A 25,161-nucleotide genomic window follows, 5' to 3' on the forward strand; every position below is an offset into this window, starting at 1 on the left:
TGTTATTAAGGTTTGTTGGGCCAAAGAAAACTATTATAAATGAAGTAGGACCTGCACACACGGTTGCTCCACCGCGAACCTTTAGTTAGGCTAGTTACACAACCACATTTTGATCCAAGACTGCCTCTATCAAAACCTCTAACTGTGTCCATGAGGGCTCTGTGTGTTTTACAATGTGATGGTGGGAACAGGATACATGATACAGTCTCACAAATGAGCTGCTGCATTCCTAAATCACTTCTGATGAAATGCTGCTCTGAGTACTCAAACTGATTCAGCCTACAGATAGCACTGACACCACCGCGTCCTGAGTTGTTGAGAATGTCACTCCTAATGTTTCAGACATGGTGACATTTGTCGCTTGACATACAGTACACAGCACAGAGGCCAAGGTACTTTTATAAGATGTTATGCAAAGACTGATGATCTGTATCAACAACAAACATGATGCTGGCTGATAGATGATAGAAAGTGACAAAGGCTGTTAAGACAGTCGGTTGTTCAAGGGATTGAGATCAAAGTTAGAGACTGTGTTTTGTTTAAGATTCTGCGTCCCTTGTTACTAATGATGCTTGTCTTAGCTCTATTGAAGACAATACAAACTGAGATCGCCCGTAACAGGTGGTTGTTTAGAATTTGAGATCAAGTTAGAGGCCATCACCTGCTAGCCATGCTCGTCTTCTCACAGGAGGAGCTGCAGATTGGAACAGATGCTCTGTGCTGTACCATGTCAGTGGGTGAATGAGCATCTCAGTAACCACTGATTCCATGTAAATGATATCATGGGGGTCATATCTGGGTAACTGGGTGACAGCAGCATCAAAGCCTTCACAGTGAATCCCTCCAGTGTTGATGTTGTTCAACATACAGTACTGTGGAATACTATTTGTGTCGGTACTAGTTTCAACTTTTTTGTCATTGTCCTGGGTTCAAATGCTTACGTTCTCATTGTAATGATGATGACGTGTTTCTATAGAAGGGTAGCTGATTCCTCTCATGATTTCCCATGGTGTCTCTTTGTCTCTGTGCCATACAGTAAGTAGCCTTCAGTTCCCAGACATTGTTTTGATTGAACTGACTATAGAACAAGGATTTGTTTGGAGACCGTTGTTTACCCAACTGTCATCCAGATGAATGTATTGCTTTCCTTAAAGACAAGAGATAAACACATGCATTTCTTTCATTCTTTTAGTTTGTTGCCTTTATACATACCTCTAATGTTGATGCTGTCATGTCATATACTGTTGTTGGTCGAGCATAAAAAGGGACATTATAGCCAAAGGGTTAGGCATTCAGTACTTGCCAACCAAACCTTAAACTTCCATTTTATTGTTCAAAAAATGAAGTTTATTTCATGAAATGAATCGTTTTTTTGTTTATTTCAGACTAAAACTCCAGGTGTGGGCTTTGTGAAGATTCATGCTCCATGGCATGTGCTCTGTCGAGAGGCAGAGTTTATGAAGCTCAAGATGCCCACGAAAAAAGTAAGTTAACTGTTGAATGATATGTAACGGTTACAAGCTTCTCCAATGACCTTTGAGAGGGAGGTGAGAACCAGAGGAAACAAGGACAGAGGAAGCAAGGACAGAGGAAGCAAGGACAGAGGAAACAAGGACAGAGGAAGCAAGGTTTTGACAGCTAGTAACGTTTTCAGACACAGACCTGATGCTTGCCATTCTCATTCTCTCTGACCTGTTTGTGCCCTGGTTAACCTCCTGGGCACAAACATGTATATCAATAACACATATGTAATCATGTAGTAGACCTGAATGTATATCTATATATTGTAGGTACACTATATATACAAAAGGTTTTGGACACCCCTTCAAATTAGTGAATTCAAATCCAATCAAATCAAAGTGTATTTGTCACGTGCGCCGAATACAACAGGTAGACCTTACAGTGAAATGCTTATTTACAGGCTCAAACCAATAGTGCAAAAAAAGGTATTAGGTGAACAATAGGTAAGTAAAGAAATAAAAACAACAGTAAAATAACAGTGAAAAATAACAGTAGCGAGGCTATAAAAGGAGTGAGGCTATAAAAGTAGTGAGGCTACATACAGACACCGGTTAGTCAGGCTGATTGAGGTAGTATATACATGTAGATATGGTTAAAGTGACTCTGCATATATGATGAACAGAGAGTAGCAGTAGAGTAAAAGAGGGGTTGGCGGTGGTGGGTGGCGGAATACAATGCAGATTGCCAGGTTAGCCAATTTGCGGAAGCACTGGTTGGTTGGGCCAATTGAGGTAGTATGTACATATGTACATGAATGTATAGTTAAAGTGACTGCGCATATATGATGAACAGAGAATAGCAGCAGCGTAAAAGAGGGGGGAGGCACACAATGAAAATAGTCCACGTAGCCATTTGATTACCTGTTCAGGAGTCTTATGGATTGGGTGTAAAAACCTTCCGGTACCGCTTGCCATGCGGTACCGCTTGCCATGCGGTAGTAGAGAGAACAGCCTATGACCGGGGTGGCTGTGGTCTTTGACAATTTTTAGGGCCTTCCTCTGACACCGCCTGGTGTAGAGGTCCTGGATGGCAGGCAGCTTAGCCATAGTGATGTACTGGGTCTTACGCACTCCCCTCTGTAGTGCATTACGGAGGCCGAGAAATTGCCGTACCAGGCAGTGATGCAACCGGTCAGGATGATATTGTAGTTCTATAAATTGAAGGTATGTCTTTATATTGTAGGTATATAAACTGAAGGTATATCTAGATATTGTAGTTCTATAAACTGAAGGTATATCTTTATATTGTAGTTCTATAAACTGAAGGTATATCTTTATATTGTAGTTCTATAAACTGAAGGTATATCTAGATATTGTAGTTCTATAAACTGAAGGTATATCTAGATATTGTAGTTCTATAAACTGAAGGTATATCTAGATATTGTAGTTCTATAAACTGAAGGTATATCTTTATATTGTAGTTCTATAAACTGAAGGTATATCTTTATATTGTAGTTATATTAATTGAAGGTATATCTTTATATTGTAGGTATATAAACTGAAGGTATATCTAGATATTGTAGTTCTATAAACTGAAGGTATATTTAGATATTGTAGTTCTATAAACTGAAGGTATATCTTTATATTGTAGGTATATAAACTGAAGGTATATCTAGATATTGTAGTTCTATAAACTGAAGGTATATCTAGATATTGTAGTTCTATAAACTGAAGGTATATCTTTATATTGTAGTTCTATAAACTGAAGGTATATCTTTATATTGTAGGTATATAAACTAAAGGTATATCTAGATATTGTAGTTCTATAAACTGAAGGTATATCTTTATATTGTAGTTCTATAAACTGAAGGTATATCTTTATATTGTAGGTATATAAACTGAAGGTATATCTAGATATTGTAGTTCTATTAATTGAAGGTATGTCTTTATATTGTAGGTATATAAACTGAAGGTATATCTAGATATTGTAGTTCTATAAATTGAAGGTATATCTTTATATTGTAGGTATATAAACTGAAGGTATATCTAGATATTGTAGTTCTATAAACTGAAGGTATATCTTTATATTGTAGTTCTATAAACTGAATGTATATCTTTATATTGTAGGTATATAAACTGAAGGTATATCTAGATATTGTAGTTCTATAAACTGAAGGTATATCTTTATATTGTAGGTATATGAAATGAAGCAGAGTACGGGTGTTGGGGCGAAGATCAACACATTGGTAAACAAAGCGACAGAACCTCTCTATCCCAACGTGGAGGATAACAGGACACACAATGTTAAGCATCTCTCCTACATGTTCTCCAGGGAAAAACAACACTTGTGAGTATATACTTTATGTCTTATGATAATATAGGGTATACAGGACTGTATACTCTATAAATGTACCTTAACATATTGACTTCAATTCCTTCTCAAAATCATCTTGGTTTCAAGGACATTAAATACACTTTTATTGTACAATACCAGTCAAAAATTTGGACACACCTACTCATTCAAGGCATTTTCTTTATTTTTACTATATTCTACATTGTAGAATAATAGTGAAGACATCACAACTATGAATTAACATATATAGAATACTGTAGTAACCAAAAAAGTTTAAAACAAATCAAAATATATTTTAGATTTTCGATTCTTCAAAGTAGCCACCCTTTGCCTTGATGACAGCTTTGCAAACTCTTGGCATTCTCTCAAACAGCTTCACCTGGAATGCTTTTCCAGCAGTGTTGATGGAGTTCCCACATATGCTGAGCACTTGTTGGCTGCTTTTTCTTCACTCTGCGGTCCGACTCATCCCAAACCATCTCAATTGGTTAGAGGTTGGGTGATTATGGAGGCCAGGTCATCTGATGCAGCACTCCATAACTCTCGTTCTTGGTCAGATAGCCCTTACGGGTGTGTTGGGTCATTGTCCTGTTGATAAACAATTGATAGTCCCACATCGCTGCATAATGCTGGTTAAGTGTGCCTTGAATTCTAAATAAATCACAGACAGTATCATCAGCAAAGCACCCCCACACCATAACACCTCCTCCTCCATGCTCACGGTGGCAACCACACATGCAGAGATCATCTGTTCACCTACTCCACGTCTCACAAAGACACGGCAGTTTGAACCAATAATCTCAAATTTGGAGTCATCAGACCAAAGTACAGATTTCCACTGGTCTAACGTCCGTTGCTCATGTTTCTTTGCCCACGCAAGTCTTTTCTTCTTATTGGTGTATTTTAGTAGTGGTTTCTTTGTAGCAATACAACCATGAAGGCCTGATTCACGCAGTCTCCTCTGAACAGTTGATGTTGAGATGTGTCTGTTACTTGAACTCTGTGAAGCATTTATTTGGGCTGCAATCTGAGGTACAGTTAACTCTAATGAACTTATCCTCTAAAGCAGAGGTAACTCTGGGTCTTCATTTCCTGTGGTGGTCCTCATGAGAGCCAGTTTCATCATAGTGCTTGATGGTTTTTGCGACTGCATTTGAAGAAACATTCAAAGTCCTTGACTAACCTTCATGTCTTAAAGTAATGGTGGACTGTCATTTCTCTTATTTGAGCTGTTCTTGCCATAATATGAACTTGGTCTTTCACCAAAAAGGGCTGTCTTCTGTATACCACCCCTACCTTGTCACAACACAACTGATTGGTTTAAACGCATTAAGGAGGAAAGAAATTCCACAAATGAACTTTTAATTAACAAGGCACTCCTGTTAATTGAAATGCATTCCAGGTGACTACCTCATGAAGCTGGTTGAGAGAATGCCAAGAGTGTGCAAAGCTGTCATCAAGGCAAAGGGTGGCTACTTTGAAGAATCTCAAACATTAAATATATTTGGGATTTGTTTAACACTTTTTTGGTTACTACATGATTCCATATGTGTTCTTTCATAGTTTTGATGTCTTCACTATTATTCTATAGTAGGAGTAGTAAAAATAAAGAAAAACCCTTGAATGAGTAGTTGTGTCCAAACCTTTGACTGGTACTGTAAATGTCTAGTGACATATGATATGGCATGTGGTGGCATATGCCTGTTCGCACATATTAATGTTGTTCTGAAGGATTATATGCATCACTATATACAGTATGTCTTCCAATCACATATACAAAACTGTTCTCTGAAATTCCATTCCTGCGCCTATCCATCTTTGTTTACGGGAATTGAATGCACATAATCTAATTGACTACTGTAGTGGTGTACGGTATATTATGTGGCATACCCGTTGACACCCATTGACAACAGAACAGAACAGTAGCTGAAGGTCTGAAGGTCTGATGGCTTGTACAACAACAGACTATCAATAATAACTGTGAAACAGTTTAGGGGACGTTAAACCTTTCCTTGAAAGTACAGAGGGCCGAACTTGAACCCGTAATCGTGTGTAAAGCTTCCCGTAAAGACTTACATACCAGCTCACACTGCATGATTGAGCCCAGAAGCAGAAGTCAAATCATCTTGATGTTATGTTTAATGTTATAAAAGAAAGGGCCTATCAGCTTTGAATCTTACTCAAACAGCACACGAAAGTATCTGTAAGGGCATGAGCTATAAACAGGGTTATTTCTGCCACAGTTTGTTTATTTGGTGTGGAGATTGGATGGCCGTCTATTCTGAGCTATTGCCTTAACACTGGAAGCTATGCTATTCCAACCCTGCTATCTATTAATCTGGTCTGCTGTAACTATGCCATCCCAACCCAGCCATCTATTAATCTGGTCTGTTGTAACTATGCTATTCCAACCCTGCTATCTATTAATCTGGTCTGTTGTAACTATGCTATTCCAACCCTGCTATCTATTAATCTGGTCTGCTGTAACTATGCCATCCCAACCCTGCCATCTATTAATCTGGTCTGTTGTAACTATGCTATTCCAACCCTGCTATCTATTAATCTGGTCTGTTGTAACTATGCTATTCCAACCCTGCTATCTATTAATCTGGACTGTTGTAACTATGCTATTCCAACCCTGCTATCTATTAATCTGGTCTGTTGTAACTATGCTATTCCAACCCTGCTATCTATTAATCTGCTCTGTTGTAACTATGCTATTCCAACTCTGCTATCTATTAATCTGGTCTGTTGTAACTATGCTATTCCAACCCTGCTATCTATTAATCTGGTCTGTTGTAACTATGCTATTCCAACCCTGCTATCTATTAATCTGGTCTGTTGTAACTATGCTATTCCAACCCTGATATCTATTAATCTGGTCTGTTGTAACTATGCCATCCCAACCCTGCTATCTATTAATCTGGTCTGTTGTAACTATGCTATTCCAACCCTGCTATCTATTAATCTGGTCTGCTGTAACTATGCCATCCCAACCCTGCTATCTATTAATCTGGTCTGTTGTAACTATGCTATTCCAACCCTGCTATCTATTAATCTGGTCTGTTGCAACTATGCTATTCCAACCCTGCTATCTATTAATCTGGTCTGCTGTAACTATGCTATTCCTACCCTGCTATCTATTAATCTGGTCTGCTGTAACTATGCCATCCCAACCCTGCTATCTATTAATCTGGTCTGTTGTAACTATGCTATTCCAACCCTGCTATCTATTAATCTGGTCTGTTGTAACTATGCCATCCCAACCCTGCTATCTATTAATCTGGTCTGTTGTAACTATGCTATTCCAACCCTGCTATCTATTAATCTGGTCTGCTGTAACTATGCTATTCCAACCCTGCTATCTATTAATCTGGTCTGTTGTAACTATGCCATCCCAACCCTGCTATCTATTAATCTGGTCTGTTGTAACTATGCTATTCCAACCCTGCTATCTATTAATCTGGTCTGTTGTAACTATGCTATTCCAACCCTGCTATCTATTAATCTGGTCTGTTGTAACTATGCTATTCCAACCCTGCTGTCTATTAATCTGGTATGCTGTAACTATGCTTACCATAACAATCCCCCATGGGTTATCTATGACAGGTCTGTAAGACCTTTAAGGACCTTTAGGCCCTCTGGTCTCTGGGCGGGTTAGTCTTTTGTCCCAGATCTGTTTGTGCTGTCTTGTCAATTCCACACCACGTGACGGAGACCATTGGAGTTGACAAGACATCAGGAACTGATCTGGGACCAGGCTTTGTCCGGGCTGCCTAACCACTGACATGCTCTCTATGATGGGTTTCATTACACCTCCGTGTGTTAAGCAGGAAAGTGGTTATTGTATGCTGATGCTTCACTAACAAAGAGTGTCTGTTTATAATGTGGGTAGATGGCTGCAAAAACAACCTGCTCTTATGTATCCAGTTAATTATACCGTCTCTCTCTCTCTCTCTCTCTCTCTCTCTCTCTCTCTCTCTCTCTCTCTCTCTCTCTCTCTCTCTCTCTCTCTCTCTCTCCCTCTCTCCCTCTTTCTATCCCTCTTTCTCTCTCTCTCTGTCTCTCTCCGTGTATGTGTGTGTGTGTGTGTGTTTCTTCATAACAGGTTTGATTTATCAGACAGAGACTCCTTCTTTGATAGTAAAACAAGAGCTTCAATAGTAAGTGTCATTGTGTCGTCCAGATCCTCCATGACTGTAGACTGGAGACTGGAGTCTGAGACCATTGAGACCATTAATTACAGTAGATCATCTCACTTTATTCATGAGATTCATATCAGGAATGTGTTTATTGTAGAATTGTGTGTATTAGGTATATGTGTAATTTGTTAAATATTACTTGTTAGATATTACTGCACTGTCGGAGCTAGAAGCACAAGCATTTCGCTACAGCCGCAATAACATCTGCGAACCATGTGTATGTGACCAATAACATCTGCGAATCACGTGTATGTGACCAATAACATCTGCTAATCACGTGTATGTGACCAATAACATCTGCTAACCCTGTGTATGTGACCAATAACATCTGCTAACCATGTGTATGTGACCAATAACATCTGCTAATCACATGTATGTGACCAATAACATCTGCTAATCACATGTATGTGACCAATAACATCTGCTAATCACGTGTATGTGACTAATAACATCTGCTAATCACGTGTATGTGACTAATAACATCTGCTAATCACGTGTATGTGACCAATAACATCTGCTAATCACGTGTATGTGACCAATAACATCTGCTAATCACGTGTATGTGACCAATAACATCTGCTAACCCTGTGTATGTGACCAATAACATCTGCTAACCACGTGTATGTGACCAATAACATCTGCTAATCACGTGTATGTGACCAATAACATCTGCTAATCACGTGTATGTGACCAATAACATCTGCTAATCACGTGTATGTGACCAATAACATCTGCTAACCCTGTGTATGTGACCAATAACATCTGCTAACCCTGTGTATGTGACTAATAACATCTGCTAATCACGTGTATGTGACCAATAACATCTGCTAATCACGTGTATGTGACCAATAACATCTGCTAATCACGTGTATGTGACCAATAACATCTGCCACAACATAATCACGTGTATGTGACCAATAACCCTGTGTATGTGACCAATAACATCTGCTAACCCTGTGTATGTGACCAATAACATCTGCTAATCACGTGTATGTGACTAATAACATCTGCTAATCACGTGTATGTGACTAATAACATCTGCTAATCACGTGTATGTGACTAATAACATCTGCTAATCACGTGTATGTGACTAATAACATCTGCTAATCACGTGTATGTGACCAATAACATCTGCTAATCACGTGTATGTGACCAATAACATCTGCTAACCCTGTGTATGTGACCAATAACATCTGCTAATCACGTGTATGTGACTAATAACATCTGCTAATCACGTGTATGTGACCAATAACATCTGCTAATCACGTGTATGTGACCAATAACATCTGCTAATCACGTGTATGTGACTAATAACATCTGCTAATCACGTGTATGTGACCAATAACATCTGCTAATCACGTGTATGTGACCAATAACATCTGCTAATCACGTGTATGTGACTAATAACATCTGCTAATCACGTGTATGTGACCAATAACATCTGCTAATCACATGTATGTGACCAATAACATCTGCTAATCACGTGTATGTGACCAATAACATCTGCTAATCACGTGTATGTGACCAATAACATCTGCTAACCCTGTGTATGTGACCAATAACATCTGCTAATCACGTGTATGTGACCAATAACATCTGCTAATCACGTGTATGTGACTAATAACATTGATAATCACATGTATGTGACTAATAACATCTGTTAATCACGTGTATGTGACCAATAACATCTGCTAACCCTGTGTATGTGACCAATAACATCTGCTAATTACCTGTATGTGACCAATAACATCTGCTAATCACGTGTATGTGACCAATAGAATTTCATTTGATTTGAGGAATGCCCTATTCTGTATGTACGATTGGTTCTTCCCCTCTTATCTTATCAGGTTTTTGAAGTATTGAAACGTACAAAATGCACAAAGGCTAAGTATAGTATGGGTAAGTAAGAGTCTGCTTTGTTTTATATACTCAATGTCTAGGAGGACTTTTCCCTTCAGTGTAGCTCGAGCCTTATGCACTACATGCAGTATGTGTCCTGCACAAGAATGTGGAACGTCATGCAGAGTGTGTGTTTGAGTGTGTCTGTATTTGTGTGTGTATGTGTTTATTTTATAACCTACAGTATATGCCTGTAAAATGTGTGCTTGTTTGTGTGAAATGGTACAGTAACACATGAATAGTCACGAAGCCTAAACTCAGATTCTCAAATTGGCCGTTAGACTTTTAAAAACGGTTCCTCTGGGTTGCCACTAGCACTGCTGGTACCAGCCATTAGTTAATGCAGTAACTAAAGACAAACAGAATGAGTAGGTATTTCATTTGGATATTTAAACGGGGTATAACTTCCCAGTGTCTCTGTCTCTAGGGTTCACCAGCCTGCTAGGGAGTGGAGTCTACACAGATGCCTATCCGCTACATGATGTGAGTACTCATTGCAATCTGATTAATTGTGTTCACAATAAAATACATCTTTACGTCTTTATTTTGTATTTTTTGACTGTCGTATGGTATTCCCAACCCCCCGTGGACACCACACATACATCTGTTTAATGACATATGAGACATGGGAGTCAATTCCACTGCTGAGTGCTGACTATATAATAAAGTTAACTGCCAATTTGACTGTATATGATTAGTACAAGTTTTAATGTACGTCGTTGAGTGCAGTCAAATAAGTCATGACGAGTCACATTGAGTAGACACGCTGAAAACTCATCTGGACGAATAACAAGATCTCTGTTTCATTTGTTTTGCAGGGTCACATTGAGTAGACACGCTGAAAACTCATCTGGACGAATAACAAGATCTCTGTTTCATTTGTTTTGCAGGGTCACATTGAGTAGACACGCTGAAAACTCATCTGGACGAATAACAAGATCTCTGTTTCATTTGTTTTGCAGGGTCACATTGAGTAGACACGCTGAAAACTCATCTGGACGAATAACAAGATCTCTGTTTCATTTGTTTTGCAGGGTCACATTGAGTAGACACGCTGAAAACTCATCTGGATGAATAACAAGATCTCTGTTTCATTTGTTTTGCAGGGTCACATTGAGTAGACACGCTGAAAACTCATCTGGACGAATAACAAGATCTCTGTTTCATTTGTTTTGCAGGGTCACATTGAGTAGACACGCTGAAAACTCATCTGGACGAATAACAAGATCTCTGTTTCATTTGTTTTGCAGGGTCACATTGAGTAGACACGCTGAAAACTCATCTGGACGAATAACAAGATCTCTGTTTCATTTGTTTTGCAGGGTCACATTGAGTAGACACGCTGAAAACTCATCTGGACGAATAACAAGATCTCTGTTTCATTTGTTTTGCAGGGTCACATTGAGTAGACACGCTGAAAACTCATCTGGACGGATAACAAGATCTCTGTTTCATTTGTTTTGCAGGGAGATTTGGATGGTGAAAACGTTGAGCCTAATGATAGGAAGGTGAGTGACATGAATATGGGCATATGGCCATTCCTAAGGAGACCACACTGATATTAACAGACCACACTGATATTAACAGACCACACTGATATTAACAGACCACACTGATATTAACAGACCACACTGATGTAAGACCACACTGATATTAACAGACCACACTGATATTAACAGACCACACTGATATTAACAGACCACACTGATGTTAGACCACACTGATGTTAGACCACACTGATGTTAGACCACACTGATGTGAGACCACACTGATGTGAGACCACACTGATGTGAGACCACACTGATGTTAACAGACCACACTGATGTTAGACCACACTGATGTTAGACCACACTGATGTGAGACCACACTGATGTGAGACCACACTGATGTGAGACCACACTGATATTAACAGACCACACTGATGTTAGACCACACTGATGTTAGACCACACTGATGTGAGACCACACTGATGTGAGACCACACTGATGTTAACAGACCACACTGATGTTAGACCACACTGATGTGAGACCACACTGATGTGAGACCACACTGATGTGAGACCACACTGATGTTAACAGACCACACTGATGTGAGACCACACTGATGTGAGACCACACTGATGTTAACAGACCACACTGATGTTAACAGACCACACTGATGTTAACAGACCACACTGATGTGAGACCACACTGATGTGAGACCACACTGATGTTAGACCACACTGATATTAACAGACCACACTGATATTAACAGACCACACTGATGTTAGACCACACTGATATTAACAGACCACACTGATATTAACAGACCACACTGATGTTAGACCACACTGATATTAACAGACCACACTGATATTAACAGACCACACTGATATTAGCAGACCACACTGATGTAAGACCACACTGATATTAACAGACCACACTGATATTAGACCACACTGATGTTAACAGACCACACTGATGTTAGACCACACTGATATTAACAGACCACACTGATATTAGCAGACCACACTGATGTAAGACCACACTGATATTAACAGACCACACTGATATTAACAGACCACACTGATGTTAGACCACACTGATGTTAGACCACACTGATGTGAGACCACACTGATGTGAGACCACACTGATGTTAACAGACCACACTGATGTTAGACTACACTGATGTGAGACCACACTGATGTGAGACCACACTGATATTAACAGACCACACTGATATTAGCAGACCACACTGATATTAGACCACACTGATGTTAGACCACACTGATGTGAGACCACACTGATGTTAACAGACCACACTGATGTTAGACCACACTGATGTTAGACCACACTGATGTTAGACCACACTGATATTAACAGACCACACTGATGTGAGACCACACTGATGTTAACAGACCACACTGATATTAACAGACCACACTGATGTTAACAGACCACACTGATGTTAGACCACACTGATATTAACAGACCACACTGATATTAACAGACCACACTGATATTAACAGACCACACTGATATTAACAGACCACACTGATATTAACAGACCACACTGATATTAACAGACCACACTGATATTAACAGACCACACTGATGTTAACAGACCACACTGATGTTAGACCACACTGATGTTAACAGACCACACTGATATTAACAGACCACACTGATGTTAACAGACCACACTGATGTTAACAGACCACACTGATATTAACAGACCACACTGATGTTAGACCACACTGATGTTAGACCACACTGATATTAACAGACCACACTGATGTTAGACCACACTGATGTTAGACCACACTGATGTTAACAGACCACACTGATGTTAGACCACACTGATGTTAGACCACACTGATGTTAACAGACCACACTGATGTTAACAGACCACACTGATATTAACAGACCACACTGATATTAACAGACCACACTGATGTTAGACCACACTGATATTAACAGACCACACTGATATTAACAGACCACACTGATATTAACAGACCACACTGATATTAACAGACCACACTGATGTTAGACCACACTGATGTTAGACCACACTGATGTTAGACCACACTGATATTAACAGACCACACTGATATTAACAGACCACACTGATGTTAGACCACACTGATATTAACAGACCACACTGATGTTAGACCACACTGATATTAACAGACCACACTGATATTAACAGACCACACTGATGTTAGACCACACTGATATTAACAGACCACACTGATGTTAGACCACACTGATGTTAACAGACCACACTGATGTTAACAGACCACACTGATGTTAACAGACCACACTGATATTAACAGACCACACTGATATTAACAGACCACACTGATATTAACAGACCACACTGATATTAACAGACCACACTGATGTTAGACCACACTGATGTTAGACCACACTGATGTTAGACCACACTGATGTTAGACCACACTGATATTAACAGACCACACTGATGTTAGACCACACTGATGTGAGACCACACTGATGTGAGACCACACTGATGTTAACAGACCACACTGATGTTAGCAGACCACACTGATGTTAGACCACACTGATATTAACAGACCACACTGATGTTAGACCACACTGATGTTAACAGACCACACTGATGTTAACAGACCACACTGATGTTAGACCACACTGATGTTAACAGACCACACTGATATTAACAGACCACACTGATGTTAACAGACCACACTGATGTTAACAGACCACACTGATATTAACAGACCACACTGATGTTAACAGACCACACTGATGTTAGACCACACTGATATTAACAGACCACACTGATATTAACAGACCACACTGATATTAACAGACCACACTGATATTAACAGACCACACTGATATTAACAGACCACACTGATATTAACAGACCACACTGATATTAACAGACCACACTGATGTTAACAGACCACACTGATGTTAACAGACCACACTGATGTTAACAGACCACACTGATATTAACAGACCACACTGATGTTAACAGACCACACTGATATTAACAGATGTTAACAGACCACACTGATATTAACAGACCACACTGATGTTAGACCACACTGATGTTAGACCACACTGATATTAACAGACCACACTGATGTTAGACCACACTGATGTTAACAGACCACACTGATGTTAACAGACCACACTGATGTTAACAGACCACACTGATGTTAGACCACACTGATGTTAACAGACCACACTGATGTTAACAGACCACACTGATATTAACAGACCACACTGATATTAACAGACCACACTGATGTTAACAGACCACACTGATATTAACAGACCACACTGATATTAACAGACCACACTGATATTAACAGACCACACTGATATTAACAGACCACACTGATGTTAACAGACCACACTGATGTTAGACCACACTGATGTTAACAGACCACACTGATATTAACAGACCACACTGATATTAACAGACCACACTGATATTAACAGACCACACTGATATTAACAGACCACACTGATATTAACAGACCACACTGATGTTAGACCACACTGATGTTAACAGACCACACTGATGTTAGACCACACTGATATTAACAGACCACACTGATATTAACAGACCACACTGATATTAACAGACCACACTGATATTAACAGACCACACTGATGTTAGACCACACTGATGTTAGACCACACTGATGTTAACAGACCACACTGATATTAACAGACCACACTGATGTTAGACCACACTGATGTTAGACCACACTGATATTAACAGACCACACTGATATTAACAGACCACACTGATATTAACAGACCACACTGATATTAACAGACCACACTGATGTTAACAGACCACACTGATGTTAGACCACACTGATATTAACAGACCACACTGATATTAACAGACCACACTGATATTAACAGACCACACTGATATTAACAGACCACACTGATATTAACAGACCACACTGATATTAACAGACCACACTGATATTAACAGACCACACTGATATTAACAGACCACACTGATATTAACAGACCACACTGATATTAACAGACCACACTGATATTAACAGACCACACTGATATTAACAGACCACACTGATATTAACAGACCCACTGATATTAACAGACCACACTGATATTAACAGACCCACTGATATTAACAGACCACACTGATATTAACAGACCCACTGATATTAACAGACCACACTGATATTAACAGACCACACTGATATTAACAGACCACACTGATATTAACAGACCACACTGATATTAACAGACCACACTGATATTAACAGACCACACTGATATTAACAGACCACACTGATATTAACAGACCACACTGATATTAACAGACCACACTGATGTTAGACCACACTGATATTAACAGACCACACTGATATTAACAGACCACACTGATATTAACAGACCACACTGATATTAACAGACCACACTGATGTTAGACCACACTGATGTTAACAGACCACACTGATATTAACAGACCACACTGATGTTAGACCACACTGATATTAACAGACCACACTGATGTTAACAGACCACACTGATATTAACAGACCACACTGATGTTAACAGACCACACTGATGTTAGACCACACTGATGTTAGACCACACTGATGTTAACCACACTGATATTAACAGACCACACTGATGTTAGACCACACTGATATTAACAGACCACACTGATATTAACAGACCACACTGATGTTAGACCACACTGATGTTAACAGACCACACTGATATTAACAGACCACACTGATGTTAGACCACACTGATGTTAACAGACCACACTGATATTAACAGACCACACTGATATTAACAGACCACACTGATGTTAGACCACACTGATGTTAACAGACCACACTGATGTTAACAGACCACACTGATGTTAGACCACACTGATGTTAACAGACCACACTGATGTTAACAGACCACACTGATGTTAGACCACACTGATATTAACAGACCACACTGATATTAACAGACCACACTGATGTTAGACCACACTGATGTTAACAGACCACACTGATGTTAACAGACCACACTGATGTTAGACCACACTGATATTAACACACTGATGTTAGACCACACTGATGTTAGACCACACTGATGTTAGACCACACTGATGTTAACAGACCACACTGATGTTAACAGACCACACTGATGTTAACAGACCACACTGATGTTAACAGACCACACTGATGTTAGACCACACTGATATTAACAGACCACACTGATATTAACAGACCACACTGATGTTAACAGACCACACTGATATTAACAGACCACACTGATGTTAGACCACACTGATGTTAACAGACCACACTGATATTAACAGACCACACTGATATTAACAGACCACACTGATGTTAACAGACCACACTGATGTTAACAGACCACACTGATGTTAGACCACACTGATGTTAGACCACACTGATATTAACAGACCACACTGATATTAACAGACCACACTGATGTTAACAGACCACACTGATATTAACAGACCACACTGATATTAACAGACCACACTGATGTTAACAGACCACACTGATATTAACAGACCACACTGATATTAACAGACCACACTGATATTAACAGACCACACTGATATTAACAGACCACACTGATATTAACAGACCACACTGATATTAACAGACCACACTGATATTAACAGACCACACTGATATTAACAGACCACACTGATATTAACAGACCACACTGATGTTAACAGACCACACTGATATTAACAGACCACACTGATATTAACAGACCACACTGATATTAACAGACCACACTGATATTAACAGACCACACTGATATTAACAGACCACACTGATATTAACAGACCACACTGATATTAACAGACCACACTGATGTTAACAGACCACACTGATATTAACAGACCACACTGATATTAACAGACCACACTGATGTTAACAGACCACACTGATATTAACAGACCACACTGATATTAACAGACCACACTGATATTAACAGACCACACTGATATTAACAGACCACACTGATATTAACAGACCACACTGATATTAACAGACCACACTGATATTAACAGACCACACTGATATTAACAGACCACACTGATATTAACAGACCACACTGATGTTAACAGACCACACTGATATTAACAGACCACACTGATATTAACAGACCTGACACTGATATTAACAGACCACACTGATATTAACAGACCACACTGATATTAACAGACCACACTGATATTAACAGACCACACTGATATTAACAGACCACACTGATGTTAACAGACCACACTGATATTAACAGACCACACTGATATTAACAGACCACACTGATGTTAACAGACCACACTGATATTAACAGACCACACTGATATTAACAGACCACACTGATATTAACAGACCACACTGATATTAACAGACCACACTGATATTAACAGACCACACTGATATTAACAGACCACACTGATGTTAGACCACACTGATATTAACAGACCACACTGATATTAACAGACCACACTGATGTTAGACCACACTGATATTAACAGACCACACTGATATTAACAGACCACACTGATGTTAGACCACACTGATATTAACAGACCACACTGATGTTAACAGACCACACTGATATTAACAGACCACACTGATATTAACAGACCACACTGATGTTAACAGACCACACTGATATTAACAGACCACACTGATATTAACAGACCACACTGATATTAACAGACCACACTGATATTAACAGACCACACTGATATTAACAGACCACACTGATATTAACAGACCACACTGATATTAACAGACCACACTGATATTAACAGACCACACTGATGTTAACAGACCACACTGATGTTAACAGACCACACTGATATTAACAGACCACACTGATATTAACAGACCACACTGATATTAACAGACCACACTGATATTAACAGACCACACTGATATTAACAGACCACACTGATATTAACAGACCACACTGATATTAACAGACCACACTGATATTAACAGACCACACTGATATTAACAGACCACACTGATATTAACAGACCACACTGATATTAACAGACCACACTGATATTAACAGACCACACTGATGTTAACAGACCACACTGATGTTAGACCACACTGATATTAACAGACCACACTGATATTAACAGACCACACTGATATTAACAGACCACACTGATATTAACAGACCACACTGATATTAACAGACCACACTGATATTAACAGCCATGTTTCTGGAGATGGTTTAATTGATGCGTGTACAGCTTCTTGGTGTGTGTTTAATGACTGTACAGCTGCTTGGTGTCTGAGCAGGGCAGACCCCTCTCCAAGACGATGGGCTGGGCCCTGGGGTTTGTTATTGCTGAGGATGACAGCTACACAATCTTATCAGCTGACTCTGCTGCATTGGCACAGGGTCCTGTTTGTACTGAGGTCTCTTCAGGCCTCTTCTGCTCTGCCTGCTGGAGAGATGTTGGTGTGTGTGTGTGTGTGTGTGTGTGTGTGTGTGTGTGTGTGTGTGTGTGTGTGTGTGTGTGTGTGTGTGTGTGTGTGTGTGTGTGTGTGTGTGTGTGTGTGTGTGTGTGTGTGTGTGTGTCTCAATTATCGCACAGTTTACTTTCTTATAGCTAGCGTAATCCTATTGATAAGATAAATGCAAACATACTATAGTTTAGTGAAGATAAGTGTGTCTGTATGACTGGATAAGTGTGTACCTCTCTCCATTGAGCCTAAGAAAGACAGTAGTGACTGCAGTAACTGTATCTGGGACTAGTTTAGAGCAGACTCAAGGTTTGTTTGGCTTTTCAACAGACATTCCTGTTAGCTAGCTTATTCAGATGTTCTGGTGCTCTGTTTCCTTTAGTTTACACCTCAAATACTGCATGGAATGGAGGTCTGGTGTGGAGACTGTGATGGCTCATCAGGAATCGTGCTTCTTTTTCACTGACCCAATAGTGTCCTGTAGTTTGGCATTTGTGTGTAGTACCGTTCCTATTCAAGATCATTCCTGAACATCCTGTTAAGGGCATGTTTGGTGCCCTGAAATATTAGAAGGCAAAACTGCATAATTTAGCATATGCTTCAGAGAGTTTAGTTCAAACAACAAGTAGAAAATACCCACTATCTTCCTTGTTGTGTAGCCAGGCTGCTGTGTGTTAGTGGTGCCATGGTAGAAAATACCCACTATCTTCCTTGTTGTGTAGCCAGGCTGCTGTGTGTTAGTGGTGCCATGGTAGAAAATACCCACTATCTTCCTTGTTGTGTAGCGAGGCTGCTGTGTGTTAGTGGTGCCATGGTAGAAAATACCCACTATCTTCCTTGTTGTGTAGCCAGGCTGCTGTGTGTTAGTGGTGCCATGGTAGAAAATACCCACTATCTTCCTTGTTGTGTAGCGAGGCTGCTGTGTGTTAGTGGTGCCATGGTAGAAAATACCCACTATCTTCCTTGTTGTGTAGCGAGGCTGCTGTGTGTTAGTGGTGCCATGGTAGAAAATACCCACTATCTTCCTTGTTGTGTAGCGAGGCTGCTGTGTGTTAGTGGTGCCATGGTAGAAAATACCCACTATCTTCCTTGTTGTGTAGCGAGGCTGCTGTGTGTTAGTGGTGCCATGGTAGAAAATACCCACTATCTTCCTTGTTGTGTAGCCAGGCTGCTGTGTGTTAGTGGTGCCATGGTAGAAAATACCCACTATCTTCCTTGTTGTGTAGCCAGGCTGCTGTGTGTTAGTGGTGCCATGGTAGAAAATACCCACTATCTTCCTTGTTGTGTAGTGAGGCTGCTGTGTGTTAGTGGTGCCATGGTAGAAAATACCCACTATCTTCCTTGTTGTGTAGCGAGGCTGCTGTGTGTTAGTGGTGCCATGGTAGAAAATACCCACTATCTTCCTTGTTGTGTAGCCAGGCTGCTGTGTGTTAGTGGTGCCATGGTAGAAAATACCCACTATCTTCCTTGTTGTGTAGCCAGGCTGCTGTGTGTTAGTGGTGCCATGGTAGAAAATACCCACTATCTTCCTTGTTGTGTAGCGAGGCTGCTGTGTGTTAGTGGTGCCATGGTACTGTCTGGAACATCTGTTGAGCATTAGAACGATCCTATTGGCATCCCTATCATTGAAACAGAATAATGGCATGTAATTGAGGTATTCTCTCTGAACGGGGACGTGTCCAAGTGTCTTATCTTCCTCCCGCTGAGAATGATTGCAATAAGCTCAGCTTGGCAACAGATGGAATGTACATACTGTAGCGTGTGTGTGTGTGTGTGTGTGTGTGTGTGTGTGTGTGTGTGTGTGTGTGTGTGTGTGTGTGTGTGTGTGTGTGTGTGTGTGTGTGTGTGTGTGTGTGTGTGTGTCTCATCTTCACAACAAATGTGTTTTGTTAAATTATCAGACAGTTTACTTTCTTATAGCTAGCGTAATCCTAAAGATAAATTCAAACATACTATAGTTTAGTGAAGATAAGTATCTCATAAAGAGGGGAGGGGAGGAGAGGAGGAGGAGGAGGGTATCTTTGGGTGGTGACACAACAGGAGAATAAGCTGCCTGTCTGTAGCCTGTTGGTTCGCTAGGCTTTGTGGTGAGAGAAGTCTAGTGGGTTATTATGGTATGACCTGTACAGTATTTCAGTAGGATGTTTCTGGTGGAAACGCTGGCTGTTGGGATTTGACCTGTACAAGTATTTCAGTAGGATGGTTGTGGTGGAAACGCTGGCTGTTGGGGTTGGAGGGGAGGGAGAGAGAGAGAAAGAGAGACTGTGCTGGTAGAAGAGAGGAAGGGAGAGAAAGAGAGACTGTGCTGGTAGAAGAGAGGAAGGGAGAGAAAGAGAGACCGTGCTGGTAGAAGAGAGGAAGGGAGAGAAAGAGAGACCGTGCTGGTAGAAGAGAGGAAGGGAGAGAAAGAGAGACCGTGCCGGTAGAGGAGAGGAAGGGAGAGAGAAAGAGAGACCGTGCTGGTAGAAGAGCGGAAGGGAGAGAAAGAGAGACCGTGCTGGCAGAAGAGAGGAAGGGAGAGAAAGAGAGACCGTGCTGGTAGAAGAGAGGAAGGGAGAGAAAGAGAGACCGTGCTGGTAGAAGAGAGGAAGGGAGAGAAAGAGAGACCGTGCTGGTAGAAGAGAGGAAGGGAGAGAAAGAGAGACCGTGCTGGTAGAAGAGAGGAAGGGAGAGAAAGAGAGACCGTGCTGGTAGAAGAGAGGAAGGGAGGGCCCCGGACCCGTCAACCCACACTTCTCTGTCAACACCTGAGCAGCGTAGGATACAGTGGGTACTAGCCAGGGTCTTTTGGCCGAGGTTCACTGAGGGAGGGAGGGAGGGAGACCACAGCAGCAAGATACTGTATGTGACCTGTTGCCACAAGAAAAGGGCAACCAGTGAAAAACAAACACCATTGTAAATAAAACCCATATTTATGTTTCTTTTTTTCTCTTTTGTACTGTAACTATTTGCACATCGTTGCAACACTGTATATAGACATAATGTGCCATTTGAAATGTCTTTATTCTTTTGGAATGTTTTTGTGTAATGTTTACTGTTAATTTTTATTGTTTATTTCACTTTTGTTTATTATCTATTTCACTTGCTTTGGCAATGTAAATATGTTTCCCATGCCAAAAGTAGCCCCTTAAATTGAATTAAGAGAGAGGGAGAGAGAGAGAGAGAGAGACAGAGAGGAAAAGACCGATCATCACATCAGAAATCAGCTCAGAGGTGTCGGGTACGGTGTTTGAATATAGTACCAGTCAAAAGTTTGGTTCTAGATAGCACCTTTTTCTCAAAGAGTGTGGTCTTGTACCAGTGTTGAGAATGGAAGGGTTAGAAGGAATGTGCCTGGAGAGCCCGGCCTCAAGCACACAGATCACCTTACTGCTGTCTGCATGGCTGGGAGATACACTATGTTACCCACACAGGGACAACCCAATGCCAAGGGGAGGAAGAGGGACATGTACAGTTAGTCACAGCATGTACAAACAATGTACATATATGTTACTGTATGTGTGAATGGTTCTTCAATGGTATTTTCACACTGCAAATGATCTCTCTGACCCTCTTCTCCATGAAGGCTTTTAGTACGTTGTACACCAACGCCACTATCGCCGGGTTCCAAATGTAGAGAGAGAGAGAGAGAGAGAAGAGAGAGAGAGAGAGAGAGAGAGAGAGAGAGAGAGAGAGAGAGAGAGAGAGAGAGAGAGAGAGAGAGAGAGAGAGAGAGAGAGAGAGAGAGAGAGAGAGAGACAGACAGACAGAGAGACAGAGAGAGAGAGAGAGAGAGAGAGAGAGAGAGAGACAGAGAGAGAGAGAGAGAGAGAGAGAGAGAGAGAGAGAGAGAGAGAGAGAGAGACAGAGAGAGAGAGAGAGAGAGAGAGAGAGACAGAGAGAGACAGAGAGAGAGAGAGAGAGAGAGAGAGAGAGAGAGAGAGAGAAGAGAGAGAGAAGAGAGAGAGAGAGAGAGAGAGAGAGAGAGAGGAACAGCATGTGTTCTTCACTCGGAAGACAGCCTCTCAGATTAACTTCAATGGAACAAGAGAACCATTGGTTTTGAAATGATCAAGGACACATAAGAGGCTGGACGAAAGTATGAATGAGACGAGAAAGAGAAAAAAACAAATCTGTCTTTCAATAACAGATAATGATATTGTTGTGCAATAATGTTCAGCTTCACAGTTGTACTCTAGTGTTTGATGAAAGCAGTCAGCCAGTAGAACATCAACATAAAGGGTGTTGATCAGACAGGCGGATGGATAGATAGATTAGAAATGAGTGAGTGGTGTCACAGAGAGGGAGGACAGGACAAGGACATAATAGTACTGGATTGAAGGAACACAGTTGTGTCCCCAGATCCCAATAATGTGCACTGTGTTCTCCATCCACCAGTCACAACCTTTGCCTCCCTTCCTCCATTTGTCTCCCCTCTGTTCCTCACCCCCTGACTCCTTCCCCTGTCTGTTTCCCCCCTGCTCTTCAACCTTTCCCCCCTCTCCCTGCACAGCTCTCCCCTGTTCCCCCACCAGTCACAACCTCAACCCCCCCATCTATCTCCCCACTTCTGTCTCCCCCTTCTCTTCCCCTCTCCCCTTCACACCTGCCACCCTTTCATTTACCACAGTTAGCACGCTCTCTCTCTCTCTAGGTTCCACCTGACATCTGTCATCAGATGAGGATGAAAAGAGAGCTGACTTCAAATGTATCTGACCTTCTCTGACCCTCTCTGGTCCTCGGTCTCCAACTACAGCTCATATCAGCTTTCAGAGGTCAAAAGACCCATTCACAGCTCTCACACACTCTCTCTCCAGCAATCATGGTTACAGGAGCTTGACTAAGAGCTGAGACGGATATAATTGTTAGTGAGAGTCATAAGGAAGACGTGCTGAAAAATTGGAGTGAATGCATGCTGGTTTGAAAGCAATAGCACTGATGGTGGCCTAACAGTCGAAACATCTGCTCTGTCTTGTTGCCTCTTCAAAGAATAGACAAATCAAAATATGACTTTTAAACTCTCCTTTTTAAGTGTGGACCCTGTAATGCCTGTTATGTTTTGACATTTTATTGTTCTGTGTTTCAGCTCTTGTATGAGGAGTGGGCGAGTTACAGTGTATTTTACAAATACCAGCCTATCGGGCTAGTAAGGTGAGGGAAAGTTTCCTATAGTGAATCTGGAACGTTATTTCTGAGATTGCTCTGTTCTTCCTCAATTGCTATCTGGTGAAGGTCTGTTTAGATTGAAATGTCACATTATGTTTTTCATTTTTATATCAAATAAACCTTATTTGTTTCATAATGGAGAAAGTGTTGCGCCTAACCTTCTAATGCAATATGTTCTTCCTAATGCAGGAAATACTTTATATATTTATAAATTCTATATTTATTTATTCTATGTTCTTTTATGTATTCTATTATTATCATGACACAAGACGAGACCCAGATGCAGAAACAGGAGACAGATGGTTGGAGTTTAAGATGTTTAATAATCCAAAAGGAGTAGGAAAGAGAATGGTCGTGGGCAGGTCAAAGGTCAAAACCAGTTCAGAGTCCAATAGGTACCGAAGGTCAGGCAGTGGTCAAAACCAGGAAGACTAGCAAAAGAGAATAGAAAAGGAGTACGGGGAAAAACACCCTGGTTGACTTGACAAAAACATACAAGACGAACTGGCACAGAGAGACAGGAAACACAGGGATAAATACCCTGGGGAAAACAAGATGAACTGGCACAGAGAGACAGGAAACACAGGGATAAATACACTGGGGAAAACAAGATGAACTGGCACATAGAGACAGGAAACACAGGGATAAATACACTGGGGAAAACAAGATGAACTGGCAAGGAGAGACAGGAAACACAGGGATAAATACACTGGGGAAAACAAGACGAACTGGCACATAGAGACAGGAAACACAGGGATAAATACACTGGGGAAAACAAGATGAACTGGCAAAGAGAGACAGGAAACACAGGGATAAATACACTGGCCCAGAGAGACAGGAAACATAGGGATAAACACACTGGGGAAAAAAAGATGAACTGGCACAGAGAGACAGGAAACACAGGGATAAATACACTGGGGAAAACAAGATGAACTGGCAAGGAGAGACAGGAAACACAGGGATAAATACACTGGGGAAAACAAGATGAACTGGCACATAGAGACAGGAAACACAGGGATAAATACACTGGGGAAAACAAGACGAACTGGCACAGAGAGACAGGAAACACAGGGATAAATACACTGGGGAAAACAAGAT

At 40.8% G+C, this 25,161-nt stretch overlaps 1 protein-coding gene across 2 annotated transcripts in view; it reads left to right on the forward strand.

Annotated features, from left to right (window-relative positions):
* The window catches only part of LOC118397886 (anoctamin-1-like), a 121,407-nt gene that overhangs the window by 39,630 nt on the left and 56,616 nt on the right, over positions 1-25,161 (forward strand). For both annotated transcript variants that reach the window (XM_052466320.1, XM_052466319.1), the window contains 7 exons: positions 1,386-1,484; positions 3,656-3,807; positions 7,922-7,976; positions 9,863-9,914; positions 10,342-10,397; positions 11,381-11,422; positions 23,984-24,048. In XM_052466320.1, the coding sequence (XP_052322280.1) occupies positions 1,386-1,484; positions 3,656-3,807; positions 7,922-7,976; positions 9,863-9,914; positions 10,342-10,397; positions 11,381-11,422; positions 23,984-24,048 (521 nt within the window). The remainder of the gene's footprint in view (positions 1-1,385; positions 1,485-3,655; positions 3,808-7,921; positions 7,977-9,862; positions 9,915-10,341; positions 10,398-11,380; positions 11,423-23,983; positions 24,049-25,161) is intronic.

Source organism: Oncorhynchus keta, chromosome 17, assembly GCF_023373465.1.
Source record: "Oncorhynchus keta strain PuntledgeMale-10-30-2019 chromosome 17, Oket_V2, whole genome shotgun sequence".
Taxonomy (NCBI): domain Eukaryota; kingdom Metazoa; phylum Chordata; class Actinopteri; order Salmoniformes; family Salmonidae; genus Oncorhynchus; species Oncorhynchus keta.